Source organism: Odontesthes bonariensis, chromosome 10, assembly GCF_027942865.1.
Source record: "Odontesthes bonariensis isolate fOdoBon6 chromosome 10, fOdoBon6.hap1, whole genome shotgun sequence".
NCBI classification, from domain to species: Eukaryota; Metazoa; Chordata; class Actinopteri; order Atheriniformes; family Atherinopsidae; genus Odontesthes; species Odontesthes bonariensis.
Genome location: NC_134515.1, coordinates 22,743,811 through 22,771,792, shown reverse-complemented (window position 1 = coordinate 22,771,792; position 27,982 = coordinate 22,743,811). Strand labels below are relative to the sequence as shown.

At 42.6% G+C, this 27,982-nt stretch overlaps 1 protein-coding gene across 1 annotated transcript; it reads right to left on the bottom strand.

The window, feature by feature from the left end:
• Nucleotides 1-375: 375 nt before the first annotated feature.
• On the bottom strand, nucleotides 376-27,864 carry b4galt5 (UDP-Gal:betaGlcNAc beta 1,4- galactosyltransferase, polypeptide 5). Its single transcript, XM_075474665.1, has 9 exons — nucleotides 27,204-27,864; nucleotides 8,614-8,733; nucleotides 8,226-8,339; nucleotides 7,634-7,761; nucleotides 6,699-6,815; nucleotides 6,304-6,491; nucleotides 6,098-6,220; nucleotides 5,510-5,611; nucleotides 376-4,986 (listed from the first exon to the last, which is right to left on the bottom strand). The coding sequence occupies exons 1-9, from the start codon at nucleotides 27,310-27,312 to the stop codon at nucleotides 4,839-4,841; spliced, it is 1,149 nt and encodes a 382-aa protein (XP_075330780.1). The 5' UTR covers nucleotides 27,313-27,864; the 3' UTR covers nucleotides 376-4,838.
• Nucleotides 27,865-27,982: the final 118 nt, after the last annotated feature.

Genomic DNA, 27,982 nt, shown 5'->3' with positions numbered 1-27,982 from the left:
ATTTTTCACCATTATCAGCAGCTACTCTTATGTAAGGTTCCAGAAGAATGTATAGTTTTAAAGTTACAAAACAGTATTAGAGTGTAATACTCCAACTACTGTGGCTGAGCTATAACTGTTAGCTTGTACATGTGGTCAGTTCATGCCCTGTGTTTTGTACCATGTAATGAAGTGTGAACTAAATGTCTCCCAACAGGAAGTATCCCTGCCTGTGCAAGTTCACACTCTGTGCAGCAGTGGTAGCGTGCAACATAGCCAAATATTTTTATTCACATTTGATAAGGATTAACTGACCACACCATGAAGATGCAGAAGTTCCAGAAAACTTGAGGCAGACCAGAGCACAGACAGAACACACCCGTGTGCAGAAAGACATCAATCTTTACAAGTTTCTTTTTATTGGTGTACTCTGACAATAACAATGATGGTATAAAAGAAAATCTCCATCATACAAATTCCAATAATCAAAAGATAATATGCCAATACACTAACAGATCCACATAAGGCTGACATCAAGTTTTGACAAGTGGCTTTGAATGGCTTCAATTCAAGGAGAAAATCTCCTTGAAATCACAATCAGAGATGAAATCTTTCAAATTTAGATAACTGCATCTTTTTTTGATATCTAGCTTTCATACAAAAAATAATCTGTGTGGATTTTTGGAGTGGATTGTGTCGCTGGTTTGGGTGCCCATGTTTACTTGCATCATGAGTGCAAGATTTTTTTTTTCTCCCTCTTTTTGGCTGAAAAATTGCTATCTTGCAGTTGTTTCTTGTGACCTCCACCCTACCCCAATTGCTGCCACGCTCAAAGAGACATCACATGCACAGTCAAGGTCATTTAACTTCATCTGCCACGATTCATCTCTCCTACTGCCACAGCACTTGGGGTGAGGGGGGGGTCTGCGAAATGCACAACACCTCTGAGATTACAAGAGGAATTTAAATTCAATGGGATAAGAATGTTTTTCGTAAAAAAAATAAAAAAAAGAAAGAAAGAAAAAGGTTTGTGCTTGGAAGCAATGATGTAAAAACATTGATGTCACTGTATAAGCTCCGCGAGCACTTTAAATGGCACCAGATAAACCCAGAGCCCCTCTAACCAAAGCCTTGTTCTTTATGCTAGCATCTGTAGTGATTTCAGACCTTATAGAACTTCTAAAACACTACTCACAACAACAATATTTACAATGATCATTAATCTTGATATGCACTTTTTTTTCAATTTAAATATTTTTGCTTATAAAAAAAAATAAATCAAAAAAAAAACAAACAAAAAAAAAAAAACACTGCAATAAATTAAGAAGCTTTAAGGCTGCCAGTTTTGTCAGATGCCCAAAGAATGGTCCCTTCATTTAAACTGGCACAGAACGGATCAGGACAGGTGAAATTTTGAGACGATGAAGCCTCTTTAGTGAGCAGCATTCACGGTCTGAACTGAAATTACACACATATACATATATATATATGTGTATATATATGTATATAAACAGGAGCAAGACTCGCCAGCATGCTCTGATCACAAACTAAAATCAAACTATTTGCTGTTTGCTGTTAGTCATCTAGTGGCCAAAGCTGTCTAGTAGTCACAAAAAGAGCATCCTTTTAAATGTGGTGCGGGCTGATGAGGCTGCTCATTGGATATTGAGGAATATTGAGCATTGACCACAGAACATTGCCTCTGAAAGTATTTAGATCGTCCAGAGGAACTCTTATTAAGGGGTCACTCACAGTCCGAATATTCACCCGAACAGTCACACTAAAAGCAAATGGCTTTTTTTTTCTACGTGTCCATCTAGCTTTTAATTTAAAGCAATGACATATTTTTTCTTCTTTTTTTTTTTCCTTTTTCAAAGATAATATACAGTGTGTCGCGTAAGCGTCCGAAACCAGAAGGAGAACCTGCCGGTTGTTCACAACTAAATTATGTTCATATCAGTGCTGGTAAACAAAATACAAAATATTTCAAAATTTTGATGGAGGATGGTTAGACCTATGAGAGGTTTAGCCATTTCACTCAAACACACATGGAAAAGAAAACTTAACACAAATGCTGCTACTGTCCATTACTTCCACTGGGCACCTCCCAAGTGACAAGCTAGGAGGGTAAACACGCTTCTGCTGGAGGCAATGAACTGGAGCTGTTTATCTACATACACATGGGTTAGCTTTAGCTGGCAGGATGAAAAGGCAGCAGGTTTACAAGTCTATGGATGTTGTAACACTGGATATAAACTCAGCTTGGTGAATAAAAAGATTGCATTAAAATGTAAGAGAGCCAATAAAGTCTGAAGGATGTTTTGCCCATCGATGTCGGCCTCTGTAATGTTAGAAATCAGCTCCAGTAAGCATGTGGAGTGGGTCCCTCGAAGGGAGCTTAGGAAGGTCAGCACCACTGATTATCAGTTAGTATAATGGAGGTGATCAGCGAAAGACAGTGGCCACTAGCAATTTTTTTTTCCTTTTCTTTTTTTTTTTTTTTTTTAAACTCAAGTGTCTTGCTCTTCCTGTGGTTGTCACACAAAATGGCCTCCTCCAACGTGTCTGCTCAGAAGATTAATAACACCAGGCTACAGTACAGGTGCCATTCCAATCCATTGCAGCCAGCTATTTCTGTCACTCCTGAAGAGGGCGAAATCTGCATCTGAATGAACTGGAACCGCCCCGTTTACACAGACCTGAACCGCACGACCCCACACAATTACACACAACAATGTTTCAGTGCATCTAACACAGTTTACCATATGTCCATTTCTAAGTCATCACATCAACCGCAAGAAAAATAAAAACTGAAAAATTAAGGAAATTAATCTGTCAAATAAATAGAGAGGTCCAGCCTCTTCACTTCTCATTTCTTTGTGGGAACACAACAGTTTGTCAACTACGCATGACTCCCGAAAGATACATCTTAAGAAATGCATACAAGGCGATTTGTGTGAAATGAAGTAGCTGCATGACTAGAGGACAGACAGTGAGGAGAGTATGTCTGTATGATTTAAAAAAAAAAAAAAACGTTCTACATTTACAGTATCGGTATATTTGACTCAAAATAAACACTGTCAAACACAAATTAGAGAGGAGCTGCTGTGTATGACCAGAGGCCTGTTGGTCTGTGCGTCGATGCAGTGTTAGGCTGCATGCCACTCGAAAAATGAAAAAAATAAAGATAAAAATAAAAAATAAAAAAAATTTAAAAAAAAACGACATAAAATCTACACATCAAAGTTTCACTTGCACAAAGAAGCTTTCAAGCCGAAGTCTTGGGACAACTTCACAAAGCTAGTCAGTGGTTAATCACTTGACGTCGTATATAGGCATTCAGAGCTGCTTTTGTTTGTGCAAGCAAAGAAGTGGCACAAAAAAAAAAATAAGGTACAGAACAAAGGCAGCCAAAGCTTGGTAGGTGAGATTGCATCTTCACAGCAACCTGTGTGGAGAAGGGCCAGCTAACAGTTTTACAAACACTAGACAATCTGAAAAGTAAAGCAAAAGCTTCTGTAAACACCAGTGACAGAGACGGCAATCAAGTATTCTCTACCTCCAGATGTCGTCTGTAAAAATGAAGGTGAGTAAACATTAAGGACGCAGACTCTAAAAATACACCTGGAACTATTTCTTTTTCTCTCCCCGGCCTGGATTTGCGCACTTGCACACAAAGTGAGATCTGTCAAGAGTGTCTGAGACAACGTCTGCTGCAGGTGACCCAGATAACCTTGCGCTGACGACGAGATGCATGCAGGCCATTTTGCATAGCTCACCCTCACTCGCACGCAGACACGCACGCAGACACACGAGTTCAGAAACGGGTGGCATGTTTGCTTAGGCAAAGTCGAGCTGAATGTGAAGTTTGCATACACAGTCACTCCTTCTGTGTGGTCCAATAGGGGTATGCTAGCACCCATGCTATTGCATCTGTACAATAAGGAAGTCAGGGCTAATTTCTGCTGTCTGATTTCACAGCTTATTGCTAACAGGATGAGCATTTCACTCCAACATACAGCCACTTGCAGGCAGCCAAAACATTCAATGCAACTATGCAAACACAAACATCACAGTCTTTGAATGGTATGTTCAAAGGACAAAATACAGATAAAGAGATGATTATGGAATTAATATTCTCTGAACGTAGAATAAACTATTTCACATACAATATATCTCCACTTGTAGATTTGGCATACCTAATGCAGAACCGGCTGCAAGAGCCCACTCAGTTGAAGTTGGTGTGTGTGTGTGTGCGCATGCAAATGTCTTCACATGTTTACTGCATTTAAGAAAAAAAAGAAGTGCAAGAGACAAGTAAAGAATAAAAAACAAAAACCAAAGCCTCTGGACCATGTAAGCACATGTAAGTCATACTCTTGTGTTCGTGCATTAGCGGCGTGAGCGTGCACTCGAATGCGTGTGTGTGTGTGTGTCATAGGCTATTTTAACGTGAAAGCACAAGAGCGCAGGGTGGCGCTGGTGTGGGACGGGAAATGGAAACGACTCAATGAATGGGTGCTGAAGGCCAAAATGGTGCAAAAGGCATGTGGAGACCGAAGTGTAGATAAGCCGAGGTGAGAAGAGCGATGAGCTGTGGCACGGATAAGTGCAGCATTAATCCCTATTTTCTTTTACGATTTATCAAACACACCAATTGCGTCTCCATTTCTTTTCTTTTTTTTTTTTTTTTTGCATACAAACGAACAAACAAACAAACAAACAAAAAAGAACAAGGAAAAAAAAAATTAAAAATCTGTCAACTAAAAAGTCCTAAGCAGTGCTGCAACTGGTGAGATATGGCTGATGTCCCAGAGGACTTTGATTCCCAGGTGTTTTGCAGTCCAGCTCTGCCTACGTCAGTAGTCGGCTACGGGTGCAAGCTTTCTGCTCAAGCTGACTGTGATGTTGGTGTAGAGAGGCCTTCTGGAGATCAGGGGGGAGTAGTTTAGGTTGTTAAGACCATCCACTTTCTGTCTCTCCTTTGAGTGACGAAGTAGACTATACCTGCAAGTACAAACAAGCAATCAATCAAAGGTGGAGGGAACACAGAGAATTCAAGGAACACGTGAACAATGTGGCGAAGCAAGTTCTGATAGTGACAGGGGGATCGTTATTGTCTGTGGTTTAGGCAGTAGGGGCTCACTTGCATATCTATTTCCACGGGGATGATTCTGCATAAGATTATTACTACTACAATAAATCGTGGTAAGTACATGTAAGACATAGTGCAGATCTTTTTTGTAGTAACCAGTTGTGCTTTTATCATGTACAAATCAAAGAAACATTGAAATCCTTTGGCTGTTATAAGTCACTTAAGAATTCAGCCCTGAATCATAGGAGCACATCACATGCAAAGTCTTTAAAAGAGTTGAAATTCTCTCAAAGTCACCACTCTGGCGTTTCATGTGACTGGCTTACATCACATGAGCCCAAGCCTCACTGCAATTATCAGCTTCTTGTTCTGACCAAAGGTTTGTGGGTGTGTGCATGTTTTTTTTTTTATATCTCTGCATACATGGACACTCACCTTCCCAGGAACTGCACTTCCCCGCGATGGTGATGTGGAATTGACATGTAGCGTCCCTCATCTCCCTGCGGTCTACTTACTGTGTAATTGGCAAACCGCACCCTGCACAAAGATATTTAATGTTTTTTTTTTTGTTTTTTTTAAACCATAGTGTACACAATCAGGCCGAGGAGGCTTTCCTTTGATGACCCCGACTGTGACATTTCCATAGAAAACTGAGCTATCGTATTACTAACTGTCAACAAAACGGTATCAACACATGCTATACAAACACAGTAAATACATACAAAAGAGATGCCGTATTACAGTCGGAAACAAATGCTAATGCCAATCAGCTAGTCAGGAGAGTACACTGAAAGCCCTGTATGTGTGCAGCTGCCTGGGAGCTGAATAGGTGGAGGTAAATGCTGCGCGGCAAAGGCAAATGGAGCAAAAAAAACGAATACAAAAGCCTGCTATGTGCCAAATGGCCTAACTCATCTCGTGAGTATGCCTAAAGTCAACAATGCAGTCAGCCTCGTGCTGCGGCTCTGTCAGACAGAGCGGTGTCTGTGTCTGCGAGTGCGTTTGTGTATGTGTTGCCCTCACCTGTTCCAGAGGTCATCGTCCTCTCCTCCCCAGCCCCAGAATGCATTAGGAAATCCATTAATCTTTTTGTACTGCTTCACCATCAGGCCACTGACACCACCAAAGAACTCATTATACGGAAGCCTTGGAGGAACAATCACACGTAATAAGAGTCATTTTCAAAAATCTTCGCTGTGTATTTCTCTGGAGGCAGAATCAGGACTCACATGTAAGAGTACTTGTCGAGTTTGACCGCAAAATGTCGTGGCATGTCTGTGCAGCCGTAGTAGTTCCTGTCATTCTCCATGAGGTGGTCCACATCATGGAAGACCAGACAGTCCCAGTTCAGGTCTTTCATAGCTTCCTTGTAGCCCACGTTAAACAACATGGCTCGGTTAAATGGCTCTGTACCCCCCTAAAGAGCAAAAATAAAGAAATCAATAAAAGAAACAGGATACTTTGATGGTCCTATTTTCGTAGGTTGCGCTTGTTATTTTTAAAGCATTTCAGCTCATTGCCTACGGTGAAACAGCAATGATATTTCTGCAAGTGTTTGAAATCACACAGGGGACCGTGAGTGCTTGTGAACAGCCGTTCATACCGTACAGGTATGTGTGCATACCTGCTCTATGACGTAAAAGGCATACTGAAGTCTCTGCTTCTGCAGCACTGGCACCAGGTGTCTCAGGAGGATGGGTAAGTGTTCGTGTCGGTTCCTGAAAGGAACCAGGATTGCCACCTGGGGACAAGAAATGAAGGCCAAGACAAAAGACATTAAACAAAATGCAGATGTGAATGCAAGTGTGAATTTAAACAGACATGCAAAGTTACAGAGCAGTTTAACATACAAAGACAGTACTATGTTCAAAGAAGATACTCTTTCTTAGAGTTGATCTCTCAGAAGTAGGTAAATGGGAAAATGTGGGTAAAAAAAAAAAAAAAAAACACTGTCTTACAAATGATTTGCTGCATCACAAAGAGGTGTTTCCATAACTTAACGTAATCTCAGGGGAAAAATAAAAAATGGGCTGGGCAAGACAGTAGAAAAGCCTCTTAGTATAATGTGAAACAGCTCAACAGCACTATACAGTAAATGGCAGAATCCAAAATGATCATACAGCTGAGTTAACAGAAATAAAGTAAACATCATAACCCCCCACAGTGGGACTGTTCTTTGTCGTCTCTTTTACGATTTACATTCGTGTCATTTCTGAAGGCAGCAGCTTAAATTTACAAAAAATATATATTGGAGTAAACATTATGGAAACAGTAATAACAGAATAACCACGATCATATATGAAGAAATGGCACGCTAAGTTTAAATGAGCCGCTCGAGGAGATTCTCACTGGACTTTACAGGAAGGATGAACATCATTTCTCAAAATTCTTACATGGGTGGAGTTGCTACTTAAAACACTATTTCAAAACCTGCCAGAGGTCTGTTCAGTAATCTCTTGTACCCCTACATGGAGCAATCATGCATTTGATGCTCATCTGAGCAGTCTGTGTAAGCTTGTCAGCACACAGCTCTTTTGACAGCGTCACATCCACACTCACCTTCCAGCGAGGTAAACAATCACTGGGCTTCCAGTGGCCACCTGAGGCAATGCTGGGCTCTTGCTCCAAAAAGGATCTTTCCACCTCCTCTAGAGACACTTCACTCATGTTCACCTCCAACCTGCCCTCTGAGTGTGGAAGAAAAAGGAAAGTGGGAGAGAGAGAGGGGGGGTGTGTGTGTGTGTGTGTGTGTGTGTGTGTGTGTGTGTGTGTGTGTGTGTGTGTGTCAGAGATGGAAGGAGGCAGAGAAGGCCACAAAAATGTGGAAGAAAAGGAAAAGAGAGCCGCGTGTGAGAGAAATGATGGAAAAAGATCAAAGTAATGTGAGGGAGGAAATGTTAAAGCCTGGAACAGCTTAGCAATCCGAGGCATTCAATTGCTGGACTGCCCTTTAACAACATATTTGCACCATCGATCAAAACTGAAGTAAAGCATGTGCTCTGATCCATTCGAGTACTCGTCGCATAAACAAATATGCATGGCGACGCCATGAAAAATCTTCTCTGTTGGTGCACAATTTACCAGCGTTACATAGGTTCTACTCAAAGCACGGAAACCAAAGTTTAAGCAACAACCTTAACAGTGTACTTACTCATGGAAGGCAGCCTCTCGGGGCAAACCTGTGAGGGGAGGTATGTGAAGCCCTCAGGGAGGTATGTGGTGGGAGGAGCATCGCTGTTACTGAAGTTAAAGTCATAGGAATAATCTGGAATGACATGAGCAAGTATGAGCACAACACCAGCAACGGCTTCCCTTCCTTTTCACGTCTGTCAGCAGAATATAGCCATATGCCGGATTGTTTTACATACATCCTTCCAATGGTGACTTGAACATATTCTGTGTGACTATATGCATGAGACACAAAGAGTGCGTCTGGGATGGCTTCAACTGCCGTGTCTCATTCTTTGCTTTAAATTAGTCTTGTTCGAGCTTGTGCGATTGAATGACAGCAGATCTTTGGCTGTTTTTCTTTTTCTTACCTGTTCCATTCATGCTGTAAGCCCCTCTCACCACCTGCTCCAGAACCTGAGCCCCTATGTTCTTCACATTCTCTCTGATCTGGATGCCTCTGGCTTGGACCATGAACACATACTCATTCACTGTGGGCAGAGAAAAAAAAAAAAAAAAAAAAAAAAAAGAGAAGAGAAGATACGCCTTCTTAGTATACTGCACACAGACTTGTGTCACCAGTTAAAGAAAAAGGAAATAAAGCATGGCCTCAATTAAAAACAAAAACAAAAACAAAAAAAAAAACAGGTTTAGCGTGCATGTGAAAAGAGCCGTTAAAACTTCTGACAAAATACTTCCTCTTTTCATTACGCCTACACCATAGACCAACAGATATACATGCACTTTTGAGCGACGACACATTTCAACCCGAGCGGGCACAAACTGATTTTGTGAACTGGCGACTCAATGAGCGGGATTTCCCAGCCTCGCATCAAGGAGCCTTCAGTCAGAATCCGCCATGTTTCTAGAGCAGCTAACATTGGTGATCTTTTTACCAGAGAAGCGTGGTGAGGTACTGCTCAGTGTGGTTTGACCTATACAATACCACAAGAAAGGTTCACAAGCTGAGGAGGGGCAATGCAGTGGAACAATGGAAAAAAAAAAAAAAAAAGGTGCTGCTTGGCTGAAAATGGTGGGAAACCACAAATACCTTTGCATTGAATGCGTAGGAGAAAGAAGCATGTTCTCGTGTGCTATGTGTCACGCACTCAAGTTTCTGATGTTGACAAAGAGCAAAGGGCAAAGCAGAAATTCTAGAACATCTTCCAGAAATACCACTCCTGCTTACTTTTTTTTGAAACAGCACTCCAACTAAGTGCTGCCACCATGAGGGATCCCTGTCTTTGTGAATCTGTATCCAACTGCACAACACTTGCCATTAATCCAATCAGCATTTCTCTTAAAGCAATACCAATATGATCTGCAGGCCTAGCGTACAGTAGATGTGCATCTGAGTGCATGGTGTGTGTGTGTGTGAGTGTGTGAGTATAATACAGCTGAGCTAGAAATCCAAGCGATGTGATTTGTCATTAGTAATTGTATTACAGTTTCCATCACATTAATCTTATTTTACACAAACTGCCAGGCTTGCAGGACTAGAGACTAGTGGCTAAGCGGGAACTGAAATCAATGTTCTCATTTCACCTCTGCAGCACACAAATTGCACGCTGCAGCTGAAGCAAAGCAGGTAAAATTCATGGTAATGAAAAAACACAAGGAACCAGAGAGCACATCTTGATAACTGCAACATACATTGGACACATGCATGCACTAAAGCACACACACACGCGCACACACACACACCAAAACTCACTGATGCCCTTCTGAGACACCATATGATGGAAAAATGCTAAGAGGCTTCTGGCGTGTGACCCAGTGCAGGCTCAGACTTATTCTGACAAGTCTTGTTATGCTGCCTGCCAAGCATATGGAGAACTGTATATTTCCCTACCAGGGCAAGCCCAACCAACATACAATGGATGCTTTGTATTCAGGTACAGTTTACTGTCGAAGCAGATCTAAATCCAAGTCTATTCTTTCCTGGAAGATGCCAGTAGATATTTTGATTTTCATTTCCAGAAAGTCAGTGTTGGTTCATTCAAGACCAACAGGAAATACAATCTAAAGTGGCATGAACAGAGAGAGACTGCCCATGCTTGCTCCCCTGTATACACGGCAGTGTGCTTGGAATTCCTCTCACATTAAATATGCTCTCAAGACGCCGGAGTAAAGACTAATGCTGTGGTATTTCGGGCAACAAACTGTGACAAATGCAATGAGACAAGAGAGACCTGGACTTTGGCAGAAACGAACATAATGGACTAGAACATGAAGCCATTAGCACCGGACATAAGTAAGGAAGTGAAGAGGAAGCATGCAAACAAAAACGCATGCATACAGAGCACTTTAACGTGCCACGGCCAACACATTAGAGTGCTCTAGATGGACCGATAGATTGGAAGGACCTCCACTGAAGTGCATCACCCAAACACCCACTGTAAGCCATCAAGCAGGACAGGAAACCTTCAATGACCTTGTCTTTTACAGGCTCTCACAGAACATGTTGTCCACATGCCAAGCCCAGCCCACCTCTCCTTGATACTCTCCCTTTCTACATTTCTCTGCCATTCTCTCCATCTCCATCTTCCTTCTCTTCTCTGCCGTCTCTGTTTAATGTGCTTTGCGTTGCTTTCTGTCAGATCGGTTTGTTCCTATCGTTTAAGGAAATAATCTGAGCGATGGATCGCAGGCTCACAACTCCAGGGCTGATACTGTGATGCGTAGAGGTTAATAAAAAAGACAAGGCAAACAAACAAGCAAAAAAAAAAAAAAGATACATGCACACTACCCTCCCACTTTTCCTCTGCAAGGCAATTAACTCCACATTGATAGCTCAGCAGTGGGAGGTGATCGGTCCCGTTCTGCTAGCTCCCCGATAAGAGCTGAAAGGCGTTTTTTCCCTCCTTCTCCCCCCACCTCACAGCAGAAAAAGGTTTCTGTACAGACAACCCACTTATTCTCATAGCTTTCAGGGTTTAAAGCTGTCACTCTCAGAGAGGGTCAGTTTAATGCCACAGCCTATCAGTGACACCCACAGAGCCACACATCCATAAAGATACTCAGTTAAGCAGGACTCTACGGGTGCGCAGTTATCATATCTCCGTTAATACGGACTGTGTGCTGCGTTAGTATTACTGGCAGCTGAATTGATTACACGATCAGCAATGTAACACATTAAGTTGGCTACATGCGACTTATCAGGTCCTTTTCAGTAACTTATCGGAGAGCAAACGGGCTATTACTCTAAGCATTAACAGTAAATCACTCACAATTAACTCGAACAACTATGGTAATTTAAGTGTATCGATCTACTGAGGATGTCAGAATTGCACAACAAGGTTAAAATGAGCTGAGATTATTTATTTTTTTCATTATAAAAACATGCGCATTTGTTTTTGAATGATTATTGCCTCTCAGCTGAGGGGTCAAGCGCGTTATCAGAATCAGAATGCCTTTATTTGTCATTGTACATGGTACAGCGAGATTTAAAGCCACCAAAACAGTGCAAAGAGAAAATAAAAATGTTAAAAAATATATATAAGTATGTACAATAAGGGAAGAGTGTAAGATGCAACATTTTTTGTAACGGTAAATAAAATAAATAGTTATTATCTCTTTTGAGCCTCTGCAAGTGATGCAGACAAACCCAGAGGCTGAAGCAGATCAATACTCACAGGCGGCAGTCAACGCAACACAAAGGAAAGGCAAAGCTGCATTTTACCTGATAGGGATGTTAAACAACCCCGTTCTAAACCCTTTCCAAACTTTGAAACAAAAAAAAAAATATATATATATATCTATATCTATATATATATATATATATATATAAAAACAATGAAAAAAAAATCTAATGTGTTTCAAACGAAAACTCTGCCACTCTCGTCTTGGATCCGAGTCTGAACCTGCATTTGGGCACATGTGAATATACTACTGTAAAAAAACACTATTTTGTTGTGAAATAATTTCTTACTTATAGTGTTGGTGCACAGAAACCTGGAGATAACACCTTACATGCAGTGCGTTTTCCTGCCGCAGCACAGATGGATGTCAGTTACTGCGTCAGAGAGACAAAAGGAGATCATTTATCTCACGTCCTGTTTCCCACCGCCTGTCATTAAAATCTACTCTTGCCCTCTCACACACGCGCACACATTTACGCGCCCATACAGACATCTCGGCGGCTCTTTTCATTTTTATACTGGATCTACTTTTAACTATTGCCAAAAAATTTCACCAGTGAGTCATTTCAGCAGCTGTTCCGAGAACAGCAGTTAAACCATGACGCAAAGCGGTAAAACACTGCGCACGACCACGGGAAACTTGCCTCCGTTCTAAGGATATCCAAGTATTTTCACTGTTTGCAGATTCCTCTGAAGCCAGGAAGTCTGAACAGCCCTGGTATTTATAGATGTTTGACTTGCAGATTAGGCATCATCTGTAATACAATTGCACACGCATGCAGCAGAGGGGTAACTCCAGGTAAGCAAGCAGCAATGTGCATGTTCTGCTGGGACACTTTGGATCCAGCTATTCAAGGATTTTCATTTTATTCATACGGAGGAAATCACTCAAACACTGCTGCAGGCAAGAGTTCCCCTTTCCCCCACTCCAATGGCTCAGAGCCATTTTGGTGGTTCCTATTTTTGCAGGTGGCTTCACGACATCTCTCGTCAGTGTGTGTGAAAAGTTGTAAACACGTGTTTACGTCTTCAACACCTTTGCGCGATGCCAGACACCGTGTCAGATGGGCTGTATTTTTGTATTGCTGTAGTACATCAACCAAACAGTCCCGGCCTCCTGATGTGAAACAGCCCATTGCAATTACGGTTTACCTACGCTTGAAATCATCAACCATAGGCAGTACAAATGACCAGTTATCTGCGCTTCTCGGGACTTCATTCAAATGTGGGCTGACGACTTGACCTTTCTATCTAAAAACCGATTCATCAACATTTGGCTATAGAGCATAACTGAATGAACACAAGTTGAGAATTGAACACAATGGTGATGCATTAACACACGCGGAGTAGACTTGCACAAGCAGCTGCAGCTGATATTGAGGACACCGTTGGTCTAGTGCAAGTTTTGGCCACATGACATTTAGTCAGAAGTGGATCATGAGGCTTCCTCCAGATCCACAGCTGCACTGCAAACATCGTTGCAGATCACATCCAAAGTGTGCGTGGATCTACTGCGACAGGAAAAAAAACATTTCCGGTGCACTGGGCGGATCCCTCGTGTGCACAGAGAGCTCCCAACAGGTCCATTTGTCAAACAGGCCCCAAGAGAAGCAGATTTGATGGTTGAAAGACCAGCGGAGAATAAGAAAGAAAGAAATAGCAGGAAGGACAATATTCTCAGAACAGATGTCTTTTTTCAAAGGGTGAGTTCTCTTCGTTTACCGCAACAAAGTGACGTCAGCACTCATCACACTTCCTGGCAGGCTGCCCACTTCCTAAGAGCTTCAAAACCATTTGCACTCCCATTCGCTCTTATCCGTTTCCCACTTCCCCTTGGACAGTCAATTACATTCATTTAATCATTGTTATACATCTCTCTAATGCTGCCCTCCTTTGAATTCGCTCCACTCTTACGTGGCGTTAAATGCCTGCGTGTAAATGACAACCGAGTAAAAATGATCTACTTTCACCAAAACACCAGCAGGGTTTTTGTGGCGCTCCGGATCCGTTACATGCTTTTTGATTGACCTCATTTTTTGTTCTAAAACAGGCGTTTATCAGTGATGTGAAAGTTTGATTCTAGCTCTTTCACGTGACAGAGGTGAAGTCAGTGCTCTTTCGTGGACATAAGTGGAAAGTCAAGGTAGAAAGTCAACGGCTGAATCGACCCAAAGGATTGTTGGTACTTCCCCTAAACTAAATTGATGTTACACAACAAGCTGCTGCTCAACACTACGCTACAACTTTGGAGCGCATTGTGCGAACAGCCAGCCACCTAACAGGCCTTGAACAGGAGCCCGAGTGTGTTCCGCACGATGGCAGATCCAGGCAGAGGCCTAGAAGGATAGTGGGAGACCCATCACACCCAGCTCACTCCATGTTTACAACCCTCCCATCAGGCCGCAGGTTCAGGTCTATCAAGACCAAAACCACCAGACACCTGAACAGTTTTCTCCCCACAGGCCATCAACCTCCTAAACAAACCATCCCAGTCACCCCCCACCATTCCTAAAGCACTCTCTCCCATCTCTTCTACAATATCTATTCCTGCCAAAGATCTTGTATATATTTACGGTCATATCATTCTGTACATATCTCACCTCAACAGTATATATATATATATATATATATTTTTTTTTTTTTACTTGTCCTGCTATGCTAACTTTTATTGAATGTTTTGTGGCGCTGTTACACCAGGTCAAATTCCTGTGTACGTTGTAGCCTACATTTAGATAGATGGATAGATAGATAGATAAATACTTATTCATCCCAATTTGGGAAATTATTGTGGCATTTGGCGAATCACGAGATTCTGATTTAGAAGCCTAAACTAAATACACAAACACATTTACACACACACAACTGAACACACCTAGAAACCCTACACGCCCTCAACCACATTACCCAAACATGTTTTGCCAACTGCTTTTTCCTCATTTCATCCATGAGCAAAGGTGAAACTTCAGACACGGCGGTTACACAATTCAGGGTTTGGCAACAACTATCAACAATTATCAAAAGGACAGCATGAAGTAACTGAGATAACTGTGCTAATGTGGGCGTGTGCATGAAAAACCCATATTGCATGTACAATATGTATATTGCAAAATAACGGCATTCCAAACCCACACACCCATTCTATCCTGTCGAGGATCGAGTAAAGAAAATCTCTAAGAAATGAATGGAAGCCTCGGGGGAATGTTGCTGCAGTGTTTTTATGGAAAGACATTGTATCGACTCAACTGCATGACGACACCAACTCTTACTTAGAACAAGTGGAAGTGAATCACCTGTGACCACAGTAAAAATGGCGGGGGGGCCAAGTTCAACATTCACCTTGTTGTGGCAATGTACGAACAGTTAGCGGTTGGTCATTTCTTAACAGGGTTGCAGTTGACTGAATCTGATTATTCTTGGCCACGCAAAGAGCAGCTTCTGTTTTAAGGACAGGAGGAGCTTTCACAACACCTTCCAGCGTACCGTTAATATCCAATGAGGCTTCCTCACAGAGTTCTCGTTTCTTTCTTCACCTCGGAGCTTAAAGGTTGTGCTGAAACGCCCCGGTTAATCAATGACACTCACTGACTCAATTTCCAAAACAGAGATGAGACTGTCTTAGCATAGAGACGCGGTGTTACTCTTTAACAACTTAGTCCTATTTGCAGAGGAATGTTGAGCTTTTCCAGCTGACAACAAAGTTTACCAAAGGCAGGAGTAAAGAGGTGGAGCTGATAACATACAATTGAGAAGCATGATACAATCAGCTGTGTGTGTTGTGCAATTGGAAACTATGTGCCATGTAAATTATATTGTAGGAGACAAAAAAAAAGAAAGACCTTTCCAAAAATAGTATACAGCACTCTGACATAGTACAGATTAGCATATGCCAGCAGGAACAATATGAGGTATAGTAGGAGTTCATTATTGGTCTTGCACTAGTCCCACTGCCCCTCCATCTGCTCTGCCGTCCCAAATGTGTGTGTAAGTGTGTGTGTGCCCACGTCAGCCTGTGCTACGTGCGTGTGCGCGTGCGACACTCTCCTGAGTCCCTGATGTCTGCTGAGCCACTGCATGGCAGAGAAACACAGGGAGCAGACACAGAAAGGAGAATTACATAAACGGCAGAGTGGTGCCAGAAACCCGACTTCTCTTTGCTGCGAGCAAATACTGGAAAACAGATCTGAGGGGTTGGAAGTGAAAGAGGATGAGATGGAGACAGACAGATTGTGTGTACATATGCAAAAGAGAGGAAGAGACAGAGGGAGGCATTTTTTTTCCTCAAGAAATACACAATTTCTCCTCCTTTTCTCTGCTCCATTGCCGATTAGAGAAGACAATGCAGGCTCTAAAAAAAGGTACAAGTGCATGGGTGAAAGGATGGCTGTTAGTTTGAAGTGCAACAACGCAGGGACTCCAAGTGAGAAGAACAAGGATAACCGAGACGGAGAGGCCTTCGAGTTTTTTCATTTAAAAACGCTAAATTCGAGGTGCTAGAAAGATGTCATCATAGTTCCTGTATGAAGTGCCTCCATTTATAGTTGCATCTGTCGAACTGCTGAGGCAGCTATAGCTTTTTTCCCTTTGTTTTTAACCTGATCAAAGCAGCTTTAATCAGATTTTTTTTTTTTTTGTTAAATGACAATGTGTAAACAATGTGGCAGTGTGAACTGTGCTGCCCTCAGCTTCACAGGAAATACGGACCATTGTTTATCTGATGGGCAGGGACCTTTACTGTTTTCATTCTGAGTCATTGCTCCCAACATGTTTGTTTTCAGCAAATACCAACCTGGAAACAGACTGTAAGCCACATGCACTGCACCAAAATTCAGCAAGGGAGAGTAAGCACAGTGACTGGAGCCCAAAAGTGAAGGACTATGACAACTGAAGTCGTTTAGCAACAAGTACATTTAACCGGGCGCCAAAACAGTACACCCTTATAAAGACATTGTGACTGCAGATGGTGGCTTTCACTTTCCTTCCTCGTTTCAGCAGGAAATCTGATCGCTGGATTTTCACTTCCATGTTCACTTTGAACATTTTTGGACCGCCGTCAAGGAGCAACACCTATGTTTAAATTGGACAAACGTTTCATTGATCTGAATGAAATCATTCTAATTGGATCCCAACATAGTGGTGTGTAAACGCCGAGTTACTGAAGATACAACCACCCCCCGTCTCCTGCTTTCGCCGCCTGTCCTCTGCTGCCCTCCAGTCCGAGGCCATTTCATTTTCTGCAAGTGCAGTGAGTGGAGAGGGCCGGAACGGCAGGTTGTGCCACATCTGAACAGCTGTTGCCAAAACCCAATAAAGGTCATCAAATCAACTCCAGAGTGGTTTCAGACTTCTCTGAACTTGTCCTGTGCTTCTTTTCTCACCACACCTCTTTGTTCCTCCTTTTTTCAGTAACTTTATCTGCCAACTCAGCCTGTGTTTTCCCTTTCTCATCTCATCTCATCTCTGATGACAAAACAGAGTGCTATGTTTTGGGTTTTGATGAGACGAGTCAACCTCCCAAATAGCAAAGGGCATAGACAATTAGGCGAGTCTCGGCTCAGCTAAAAGTCGAGGAGTAAGCGAGACTGCTGCGATGTTGGGAAGCCAGGGGCTGCGAGTACTGCCTCTTTCTTGCAGTATCCCTGCCACTCCCTTCTGCTCATTTCCACCCGCTTTTACATTTGGCGGCTGTCCAAAACATTCTTGTGTTATGGCAGCGGCTCGGTAATGTGAGTGCACAGGAGACATACAGTCAGGTACACACACAAGCTACGCTAAAAAATAAATAAATTAAAAATTTAAAAAAAACAACTGCTCCCATGATGACCCACATCCCATCCCTTCCCACACATACGCATGCATACCATACTGGCAACTTCATCATACTTGCTCTACTTCCCTATTCCCCCCAGCAGAATGATGAGGTCTCTTCACAGCTGGAGGTTACTCCTGTTGACTGAACAAATGGGCCAGAGCAGGCAGCTAGTACACCACATTAGTTACAAACAGTGAAGCAAGACGCAGACAAGCCACACGTGCCCTTCTCCACGCATTCCCACATCTAACCGTGTGATAGGACTTTGGAAGCTGCATAATAGTCGATGTATAATATATAGCAAGAGAAATGCGTGATGCATTCGTATTTTTTTGGCTTTAACACACTGAGGGTTTTGTAAACAACTCAAAGTTGTCATGACTTGATTGTTGGATTTCACATCAGCCACCTTGCTAATTCAATCTTTGGCAACTTATTCCACGTAATGACATCCTTTTAGATCAGTGGGTGGTTGGAAGTTTTAATGCATATTTAAGTCGGAATGAAATCCACCTGAGAAATGAAGAACTTCCCAAGCAAAAGCACAACCCTCACAGCATTTAGATTTCCCAGCCCTTTCACGTTTTGCATCAACTCTACCTGAAGATTTCTCCAGGCTTGGACACTAAATCAAAGTATGAAATAAAACAGCAGGGAATTGGCACTCATTGAATTTGCATTGTTATCTTGTGGCACAGTGATTTTAAATGACCTGTTGCCACAGCTACGCTCGGCCCTCCTGAGGTTTCATTAGAGAAGCCCTCTAATCAAGGTTCCTTGTGAGCAGACTGTTTGGAATTTGTTGCCAAGGCCACCTTAAGGTGCTGATATAGACATGTCAGGATGGGGCACTTTTTAGAAAACAGCCTCTCGGATGATACTATTCTGGCGGAGAGGCTGGAAGACCCAGAGAGAAAAAGTAAATCCACATGACACTTGCTGTTGGACAGTGCAACATGATTCGGCTTGTGTCATGTTAGCAGGTTGAAGCTCATATTTTAGGTCGTGGTCACCATGTGGTGTGCTTGCTCACAAACAAGTATTTCTGCCTTCTACCACCAGGTGGACAAACCCACTGCCTTTGGGAATGAATCCACTCTTTTTTCTGGTCTGATGAGGTGCCACTAACGAAAGCATTTCTGGTCACAACTCAATACGGATAAAGAAGAGAATAATGTACAAGGCGAAAGAATTTCACACTTAAAAGACGATATCCCTGCAAGCTGCCACATCGGTTTGCCCCGAAAACAGCCTACTGAGGTCTTACATGAGCCTCAAATTAAGTATTTTCTCTCCTCATTTTCAGTACCGGGCAGAAGGAGCAGTTCCTGCAAAACCATTAACTGTATAAATTTCAATAAGGGTATTATAAGCACATGAAAAATAAAAAATAAATAAAAAATAAAAAAAATCATGGACGCAAGACATGTTGGAAGAAGGATACATAATTTGAGAATATGATGGTAGATGTGTCTGCGTTGAAAACAACTGTTTTCCCTGTGCCTGTGCAGAAGTGATGATTATACAGTGTTCAGTAAACACTTATTGAGGGCTAAGTTTAAAACCCAAGCTGTCACGGTAATGATCCCCTACAATCAGCAGATCCCCACACATCATCATCTCGCTGTGCGTGTTTGGAGTGTGCCTCACTCTCAACATCCCTACTGTACACCAGCTCATCACAAGCTGCAGTTGCAGACTGCCCACAAACACATGACCAAAGTAACCATGGCAACCGTCTGAATGACAAAGAGAGGCTCGGACCAGGTCAACAAAGACTGGGAATCTCCTCGGGATGATTAGGTTACATAATTGATTAGTGCCTCCACACAAGATCCTAAGTCCGCCTCTGAAATGACTCACATCTCTCCATGTAAGCACTAATAGACATCCACCCCCTCAGCTCGTCCATGCTCAGCTCCACCATCTGTTTGCGGTCAAATATCCAGACTACAGAGGCAGTATGGGGAGGGGGTCATCTTACAAAAAAAAAAAAAAAAAAAACAGTTCAAGACATAAAAGCGTGATTGCTACGTGTGTAGGGATGACCTCTGATTCAGCTGCTATCTGCCGAACAAATACATCTCGAAGAGGAACGGGAACTCAGTGCGAGGGAAGCTGGGGTTACAGGTAGAGGATTCAAAATGTAAATTGGGGAAGTCATAGAAAATCTGCATGAAACCGATGCTACTCGGTGTATAAGGATGATCTATTAGGGGAAAGGTTGGCCGGTGCTCAAAGAAGAAATGAATTGCCATTGTACTTCTCAGCTCAGCATTAAGGAGAAAAAAGGAACTTGTAATGAAAAGCATCAACATGTGGCGTCGGCAGCTTCATGAGTCTCGTCACATCAATGAAGCTTATACAGCAGAAATATAACCACTTCCACTTCAGCCTACAAACCAACATATATTTTGATATGATCCTATGGGTTTCCTTTATACAACAGTGTCGGCCAGTTTAATTGTTAAAAAAATATCACAAACTTGACATTTCAACGGACAATTAACTATTATATAAATGAGTTAGACTATCAATTTTCATTGCCTGTACTCTTTACAGTTTTAGATGGCTTTATCTAGCATCTTTAGGTGGCGGCTTTTTTGCTCCCCCAACTTAAGCTGCGTGTTCACAGAGACGTCGTGGCGTTTGACTGGGCCACCAAACACATCACATTCATTTGGAAGACAACAGTGGAGCGCCCCAGGATAAAAAGTTTGTGCCATGAATCATATCCCGAGAGTGAAAATAGGAGAAAACATTCCAGTTCTGTTCACTTCATCCATCTGTTATAATTCACCACAATACTACTATATAAAACAGTTGCTTTGTTTCCAAATCATTTATCATTTTACAATTCCCCCCAAATAGACCATGGAGGTTTGATGTACCACTCTGGTGCCACACTTCTTCTATTTCAGGATGAAAAAGGTTACTGAAAACTGCATGCAAATTGTTGGGAAAAAAACAGGAGAAAAGGGGTCTGCAGTCATGCTTATTCTCAGGCTGTTGACTTTCACAGCTCCCAGTGACACTGTGACATGATCTATTTATAGTGGGTGAAATGTTTCAAACAGTCTGTTCAAAAAGCGCGTCAAATCCGGGAAAAGAGGAGTTATGTTTTCTTCTGTGGCAGTCAACTGGAAATATAATAAAGACTCGTTATATTCTATGTAATAATCCATTAAAGAACAACCGCTTAAGGGAAAGTGGATGAACTGGTCAGCTCTTTAAATGTGCCCAATGCCGAGAAGTATCCCTTTAGTTTGACTGTGAATTCACAAAATAATGTTCCTGGATTGTACCATGTCCCCTGTGCAATCTTTCCTTTTCTTTATATATATCAAATAGACATACCCGGTTCTTACAGTTATATATGTGAATTTGTTCAGGAGCTGTTTGTGCAGGTGACAGCCTGCGATCTTCATCTACACACTTGTGTGATGAGGATGTATTAGGTTTCACAGGGAGATTCATAATGCTGAATGTTTAGATTCAAGCAATGAGTCAAAATAATTTCTCATTGATGCCATCCATGTCACTATTAAACGTGAAGGTCAAAGCGAGCTCGTTATTCCCGCTGTTGGTTACGGCAGAGTTATGAATACCCACCAATAAAAGCTCTCTAAACTATACAAAACAAGATGGCTTCCACTTTGAACCTGGAACATACAGACAAAATAAAAAAAAACTGTGTCTGTTGAAGGCAGCGATACCACAGAAACGGTTGCTTTAGATGTGTCTGAAAATGTGCCCTTTTTCAGGGTGGTTTTTGGCTGTTCCAGTGAACCGTATTTGGAGCATATCGTAAAAGAGTATGTGTGCGTGTGTGCATGAATAACTTTGTGTGTGTCTGTTGGGGACTAACAGGTACACCGGGTAGAGCACCATAAGGTCAATGGCTGGCATTAAGAGGATTACTCATGCCTCTGACTGACTAAAAGTGCAATGAACTCTCACTCCATTGATTTTCAACCAAATTCCTTTGTAAAGAGAGTGTTCAGAGTCACGTGACCTTGGCCCGTGTGCAAAGCATTTACAACACGGATTTGTAACCTCACGGCAGGAAGATTTACACAAGTAGCAATGGTGTGGACGGAAGCGGACATAACCATTTTGGCATGTTTATTCAAATGATGAGGCAAGTGCTGTTCTGACCTGTCAGTGGTAGAAAGCAGACCAAATCCAGCATCACTTCAGGTTATTTATACTAGACGTAATGATTTTTATGGGAGGGGTGTCGCATCTTAAGTATACAGATGTCTCCGACAAAGAGAAATGCCAGTGTCCGAGATGACTGTAACCTTGGGGATTTGTCGTCACCCAGACCATCACGGGGAACACGGTTGGCATGTTTCTGTGGCTGCACTGACAATAAAAAGGAGTCAGTGGGAACAGGTCCTGTGGGAACCATGGCAACTGCAATGGAAATGTCAAACGGCAGATCTTAAGCACTCGAGCCAGAGTGGCTGAACTGTTAGGCATCCAGGTTTGCATGATTTGACTTAAATTTAGACTTTTACAATTTCCACGCATTCATTTTCTTTCTTTTTTCTTTTTGCTGATGTTCACTTTTTAACTAGTGGGAGACAAGGATATCTTTTTCAATTAATTCTGTCCGAGCCAGTGTGGCACGAAGCTAATGTTTCTCCCTAGCTCCAGAAATTAGCCGGTGGAACCTTTGCTGAATTGAGCTCCATAGACGGATCAATTAAGCAGCAGGGTGGACTCAGGGGTGATGGTAGTGCTACAACGGGCCTTCGGAGTAGGAGACGGAAGGCTTTAAGAGTGTCAGCTCAGGCCTTAACACAAGTGGCAAAGAAGCAGCGCGCCTGCCAAGCAATAACAAGCAGGAGTATTACCACAGACACGAGCCCGTGTTTTCCACTGTCACAGTTTACCCATGAACGCAAATCAACTCACTTACAACTGCAGCGCAAGAAGACACAGCTAGACCACAAACATGTGGATCCGTGTTGTATGCCAGCTTCTGATGTGCGCTATGATTACCACTAACCACCCTATCAACGTTGATTCCAGGAAACTTGTGCAGAACACCAACTTTACAAGACTTAAGACAGGCAGTTTAACTACGCATAGTAGTGTTTTGGAATTAGGCCCCACGAGTGTGCTCAAACAGTTGAGATCAGCCGACAGCCGTTAATCAAACAATGCAGAATTTACTCAACCATGGAGCATTAGGAACAAATCATTATGTCTTCCTTCTCAACAAAGTTAATGATTACTGAGCCTTGTGTGGAGCCCCCCGCCCCAAAAGCATGTTACTGTATAAAACCAAACACAATCCGTCTGATCTTTACAAGCTTCTCTCTTCTTTAAATGGCTCCACACCTCAAACATGATGCATTTTTATTTACTCAAATTAGAATTCAAATCTCCTTAAGGTTAGGCAGCCACTCGGCGTAAGGTTGAAATGTTGGCTTTGCAGGAAATGGTTGCACACACACGCAATACAACCACACAATACAACCAGACAAAAAAGGCAAGTGGAGCATCATCGTTGTGCACTTCTGCACAGCAAAGGCAGCATGATGAGCTTGAATGGGAAAGCCTACACCAAGGAAACCCATCAGCAAGACAGCAGATCTCTGCAACCCAAGTGATGTCAGAGCATGAGGCTGAGCACAGATCAAAAACATGCTCCTACTGCGAGTCTCCACAAATTAATCCCTTGAGAGAGAGAGAGTGGGAAGCATGAGAGAACACTGGACTTCTAATTATTAAACTCTTATATGAAACTCAAGTTTAAATGGAAAACTATTCAAATTAGCATAACTCATGACAGACTCATGTCTGCAGCAGGAAAATAACACACAAAACCCCAAAATCTTTGTAGCTGAACAACAATCCTCCAACTTTTTTTTATGTCATTTACCGTATAACATATAACATATATGTATATATATATAAACATATACACTGCGTTTGTGTCTAAATTCTGTCACTTTATGCCGTCGTTGGGCGTGTATTTTTTTTATATATATATATATATAAATAACTCCAGCAGCTTATAATATATAGATTATATATATATATAAAATCTATTTGATGTTTTAATTAAATATATATATATGAAATACACGCCCAACGATGTCATAAAGTGACAGGATTTAAACACAAACGCAGTGACTACCAAAGAAAGCAGAACAGGTTCAAAACTAAACTCCCTTCAACAAATGAGGACGCATACTGTAGATGGTGTTGAAAAATACTTCAGTTAAAAGCACTCATACTATTTTTTTTTCATTTGCATATTCTTAAGGGTGCAAACACAAATCGGTGCTTTTCTTGCTTCCAAGACATTTACTTGCTGGTGGTCTCCGCCGCCCTCGTCCTTTATGGGAGGGTCGGCGGGCATGAAAACAGTATGCGCCACTGAAATAGTATGGAGCTATTAGGCATCTATAAAAGTCAATTCAGTGCCTGCAAAAAAAACCAACCCAAAAACATTAGAAATAAAAACAAACGCCCAGTTTGCATATTAACAAAGCGCTCAGACCGTTTGTTCCCCTCATCTCACCACTGTTAGACAAACTAGGGATGGCTCTAAATCTACTTTAAAGCCCTTATTGACGTCTCCAGTGCTCACCAGCTATTTACGTACGTTGCTTGGCTTGCATGTGTAGCAACTATACAAAAAAATGTCAACATGTCGCAATGTCATCATCGAGCCACATCTGTGAATTGATCACTTGGAATCCAAGACACACACAGCATCACAGACGGACATGAACCCACACAAGAGCATTTATGAAGGAGTTGGAACCCAGTCTCTGGTGACAAAGAGAGCACCTGCTCCCTTGTCTTCCCTCACTCCCCAGATGTGGCGGTGTGTGTGCATGAAAACCTATAAATAGAGGAAGTGCCTTCGCTGGCGCTCATTCCAGTGGGATCCTCTCATGTTTTAATTAAATAAACTGCTGCAATGAAGCCCAGCTGCGCCCTGCATCCCCAGCCTGCATCAGTCGGCACCCAGGCTCCGGGGCGACGTCCACCGAAGAGGCTGAGGTGTTGGTGCATGTGAATACGTGGTGACAGAGAAACCGAGAGAGACAGATGGTGATGTGGAAGCCAGAGATGGACTAAACTGTGAAACTGGGGCATTCTGCACTTAAGCCACCTGGGTATCATAGGAAGCCCTGTTCAGGTGTTCTGGATGGGTTCCCCCGATGTGCAACCCAGCAGCTTGACTCATTTATTTTCCCCATTCTCTTCTTGCTCCCCCCCAAACACCATTTACTCCAAATCATTCAGCTGATTCTTTACAGTAACCCTTTGTGCTATTTGATCCCTTCTGGCATCTTTCATTTACACATTGAAAGACTGGAACAACTGCACACTACATTTAATCTGATATATAGTATAGTTTAACAGAAATGAACTGCATCCAATAAACGTGAGCAAAGCTCAATATTTCTAAGCATGCACATCAAAACAGCAAGTCTGCTGTTCTTCTTTCCTACCTCTCTGTGTCACGAACCACTTTTAAATATCTTAAGATACTGAGAAGTTGTGAAGAGATGCAAGCGTAATTGTTTTTGTTAAGCGGCATCATTTGCAACCTCGCCTCGGTTTGACGAGCTGGACGCTCAGCGGTGCATTTGTGACCACAGGTTCTGAAACCTCAAATAATGCTCACAAATCAATATTACCACCAGTGAGTAAATCACTCAGCCATATGACCATTAGACCCAGCATCGTCGCCAAACCCTCACATGATTTCCCAGTTCTGGCCTGCAGTAAAAAGGCTTAAACTGCAGCATTTAGTAACAGCAGCAGAAAAAAAGCTGCCTCGTTCCCGGTTATCATCTATAATTAATGGACTAGAGCTGCTGGTCTTGCTTCGTTTCTCAACTAACCCACAGTCAGCCACATGTCCATTAAAGCCCCTACAATAGTCAACACCCTGGAGGATGTACATGCAAATGCAGCTATCAGTCAGTCAGATACCATCATTGCTGGAAAAACAGCAAGCTGCCGGATCAAGAATTATTTTCATCCCAGTTTCCTCAATCATTTACTTGTTTCCCCATTTAGAAAATCATTGCACTCAGCATCTGCGACTTACTGTCAGTAATGTCTCCTGAATATGAGAATTGATTCAATTATTGACCAAGTTGTCCTCCGCTAGTAAAAAAGCGTGAACAGATCGATATCCATTTTGATGAGTAAGGGTCAGTTTTCTCTTTGATATGTTTTTTGAGAGCCTACGCCCGCACGATATGAGCAATATGTCACTCAAATGGTCACTACATGGACGCAAAAGCTGAAAATAGGCTCTCACTTTTGCTCAGGCCTCATATCCGTCCTTCTCACCGCTTGAAAGTATTTGGGCTCGGAGAGATGACTTATTACCTTTTGGCGTGTTTTTGCTTTAAAAAAGATCAAAGGCTACTAAGCAACGCTTCAAATGGAAGCACCCTCAACAAGCACGCTCAGCAAGCACAACAGGACACCCAAGCAATGGAGGATTAAGCAATAAATGAGACCACGTCCAAGCAGTGAACATTTACCTGCACCTGGCATTTCCTCAAAGATTTCCCTCTCTGGTCACCAAAATAAAACATGGCCAGGCACGTCTTTGCAACAAATTTGCACATTCATCTGTATTCCTGAAACTGAAAAGGAAGTTCTAAACCGATCCCATTGGCACAGAGTCAAGGACAGAGGCAAGTGCTATGTCTATTTTTCGCAAGAGCTGTGTTTCAAGACGAGCGCCGTTCAAAAGGAATGATAAGGACCAAAACTGTTTGCCAAGCATGACTGGCCAATATGTATCAAGGCTGACAAGATGGATGGAAAGCTACCAACCACAACAACAACAACAAAAAAGCTCAAGACTGGCAAATACAATGTACACACACGTGAAAAGAGCAGCAAAGAGTGGCAGAACAAAAAAGAAAGGTAGGAGATGATTCATCAATGAAGGGATTCAGGACATGTGATATTACACAACCGCATGTGACTATCAGGCTGCTTATGATGTCAGGAATGACTTGCTTGCAAGTGATCTATGACCGAGTGGAAATATCATTTAGCCCCATGAATCTAAGATTCATAATGTGACCTTTGGTCTGCCAATTACAGACAGCCAGGGCTAGCCTTAAGAAATACATGAGTCAACTTTGATTCTTTGAGGGGTGAAGATGAAACAGATGAAAGCTAAACCAAGGCCAAATGACATTTTGTCTGCGGCTCCAGACATAACTGGGAGCATTCGAACCACAGCCGAAAGGCCTAGTAACATCAGCGAGATTATAGCAGCCATGCTCATCAGCTGTACTATTATTATCATGGCCAGGTACACGGATATTAGAGGATCAGCATCCAGCTGAGTCGCATCACCTACAGGGTGATACCAAAACTAAGCAGAAGCGCATGGCCGTACAGTCACACATGACCTAACGGCGCATACAAACAGCCTCGGTTCACCCAAAGGTCTGCTAATTTACAGCGAAATCCCCCCCCCCCTCCATCTGAACCAACTTACCGATTCCGGGGGCGGAGTAGATGAAGTACAATGCCGTGGTGGACAGTGAAAAAAGGAATAAAAGCCCAAGGAATGACCTTCTCCGGAACCGCAAATGTGTCGGCATCATACAAGCTGCAAAACACACACACAGATACACGCACACGGGCAGGCACGTTTGCTTATCTACAGCAGCGACAGACCAGTCCCGATTAATCCAGTTGCGAGAGCCAGCAGTCCGTGGACGACGTGGGTTAAATTAGCCGAGTGGAGTGGAGTGGAGTGGAGTGGAGTGGTAGGTCTGCGGCAGCGGCCAGACAGGCGGCTAGGAAGTCAGTTTGTTTCCGCGGCAGGTCGAAAAAGGGCTGGGACCGCCAGTAATCACCCGAGACACACGAATTCCATTCCTGATTAGATGATTTCGTTTAGAGTTGTGGGTGTGGGGGGTAGGGTATGTCCAATGTAGAAAGGGCTGAGAAAGAAAGCGCGGTTTTAAGTGGCCTGATGTTCTCAGTGAGAAACCATCCTTGAGGTTCCACGCTACGTCGGTGATGGTGTTCCTGCCGCTCCTGCGCTTTGCCTGCCTGCCCGCCCGCCTGCCTGCCCAGCCCTATGAATGGAGCAGTCCCTCCGCAAGAGAGGAAAAAAAAAAAAAAAAAAAGGCAAAGCAATACCGTGAGTGGGCGTTAACGGCAGCTCCTACCCGAGAAACACTCACGTCCTCGGCGTTTAACCATGTAACCTGGATACCGAGCGGTGGAATGAAGTAATCCGAGTCGTTACTACGTCCTCATAACTAT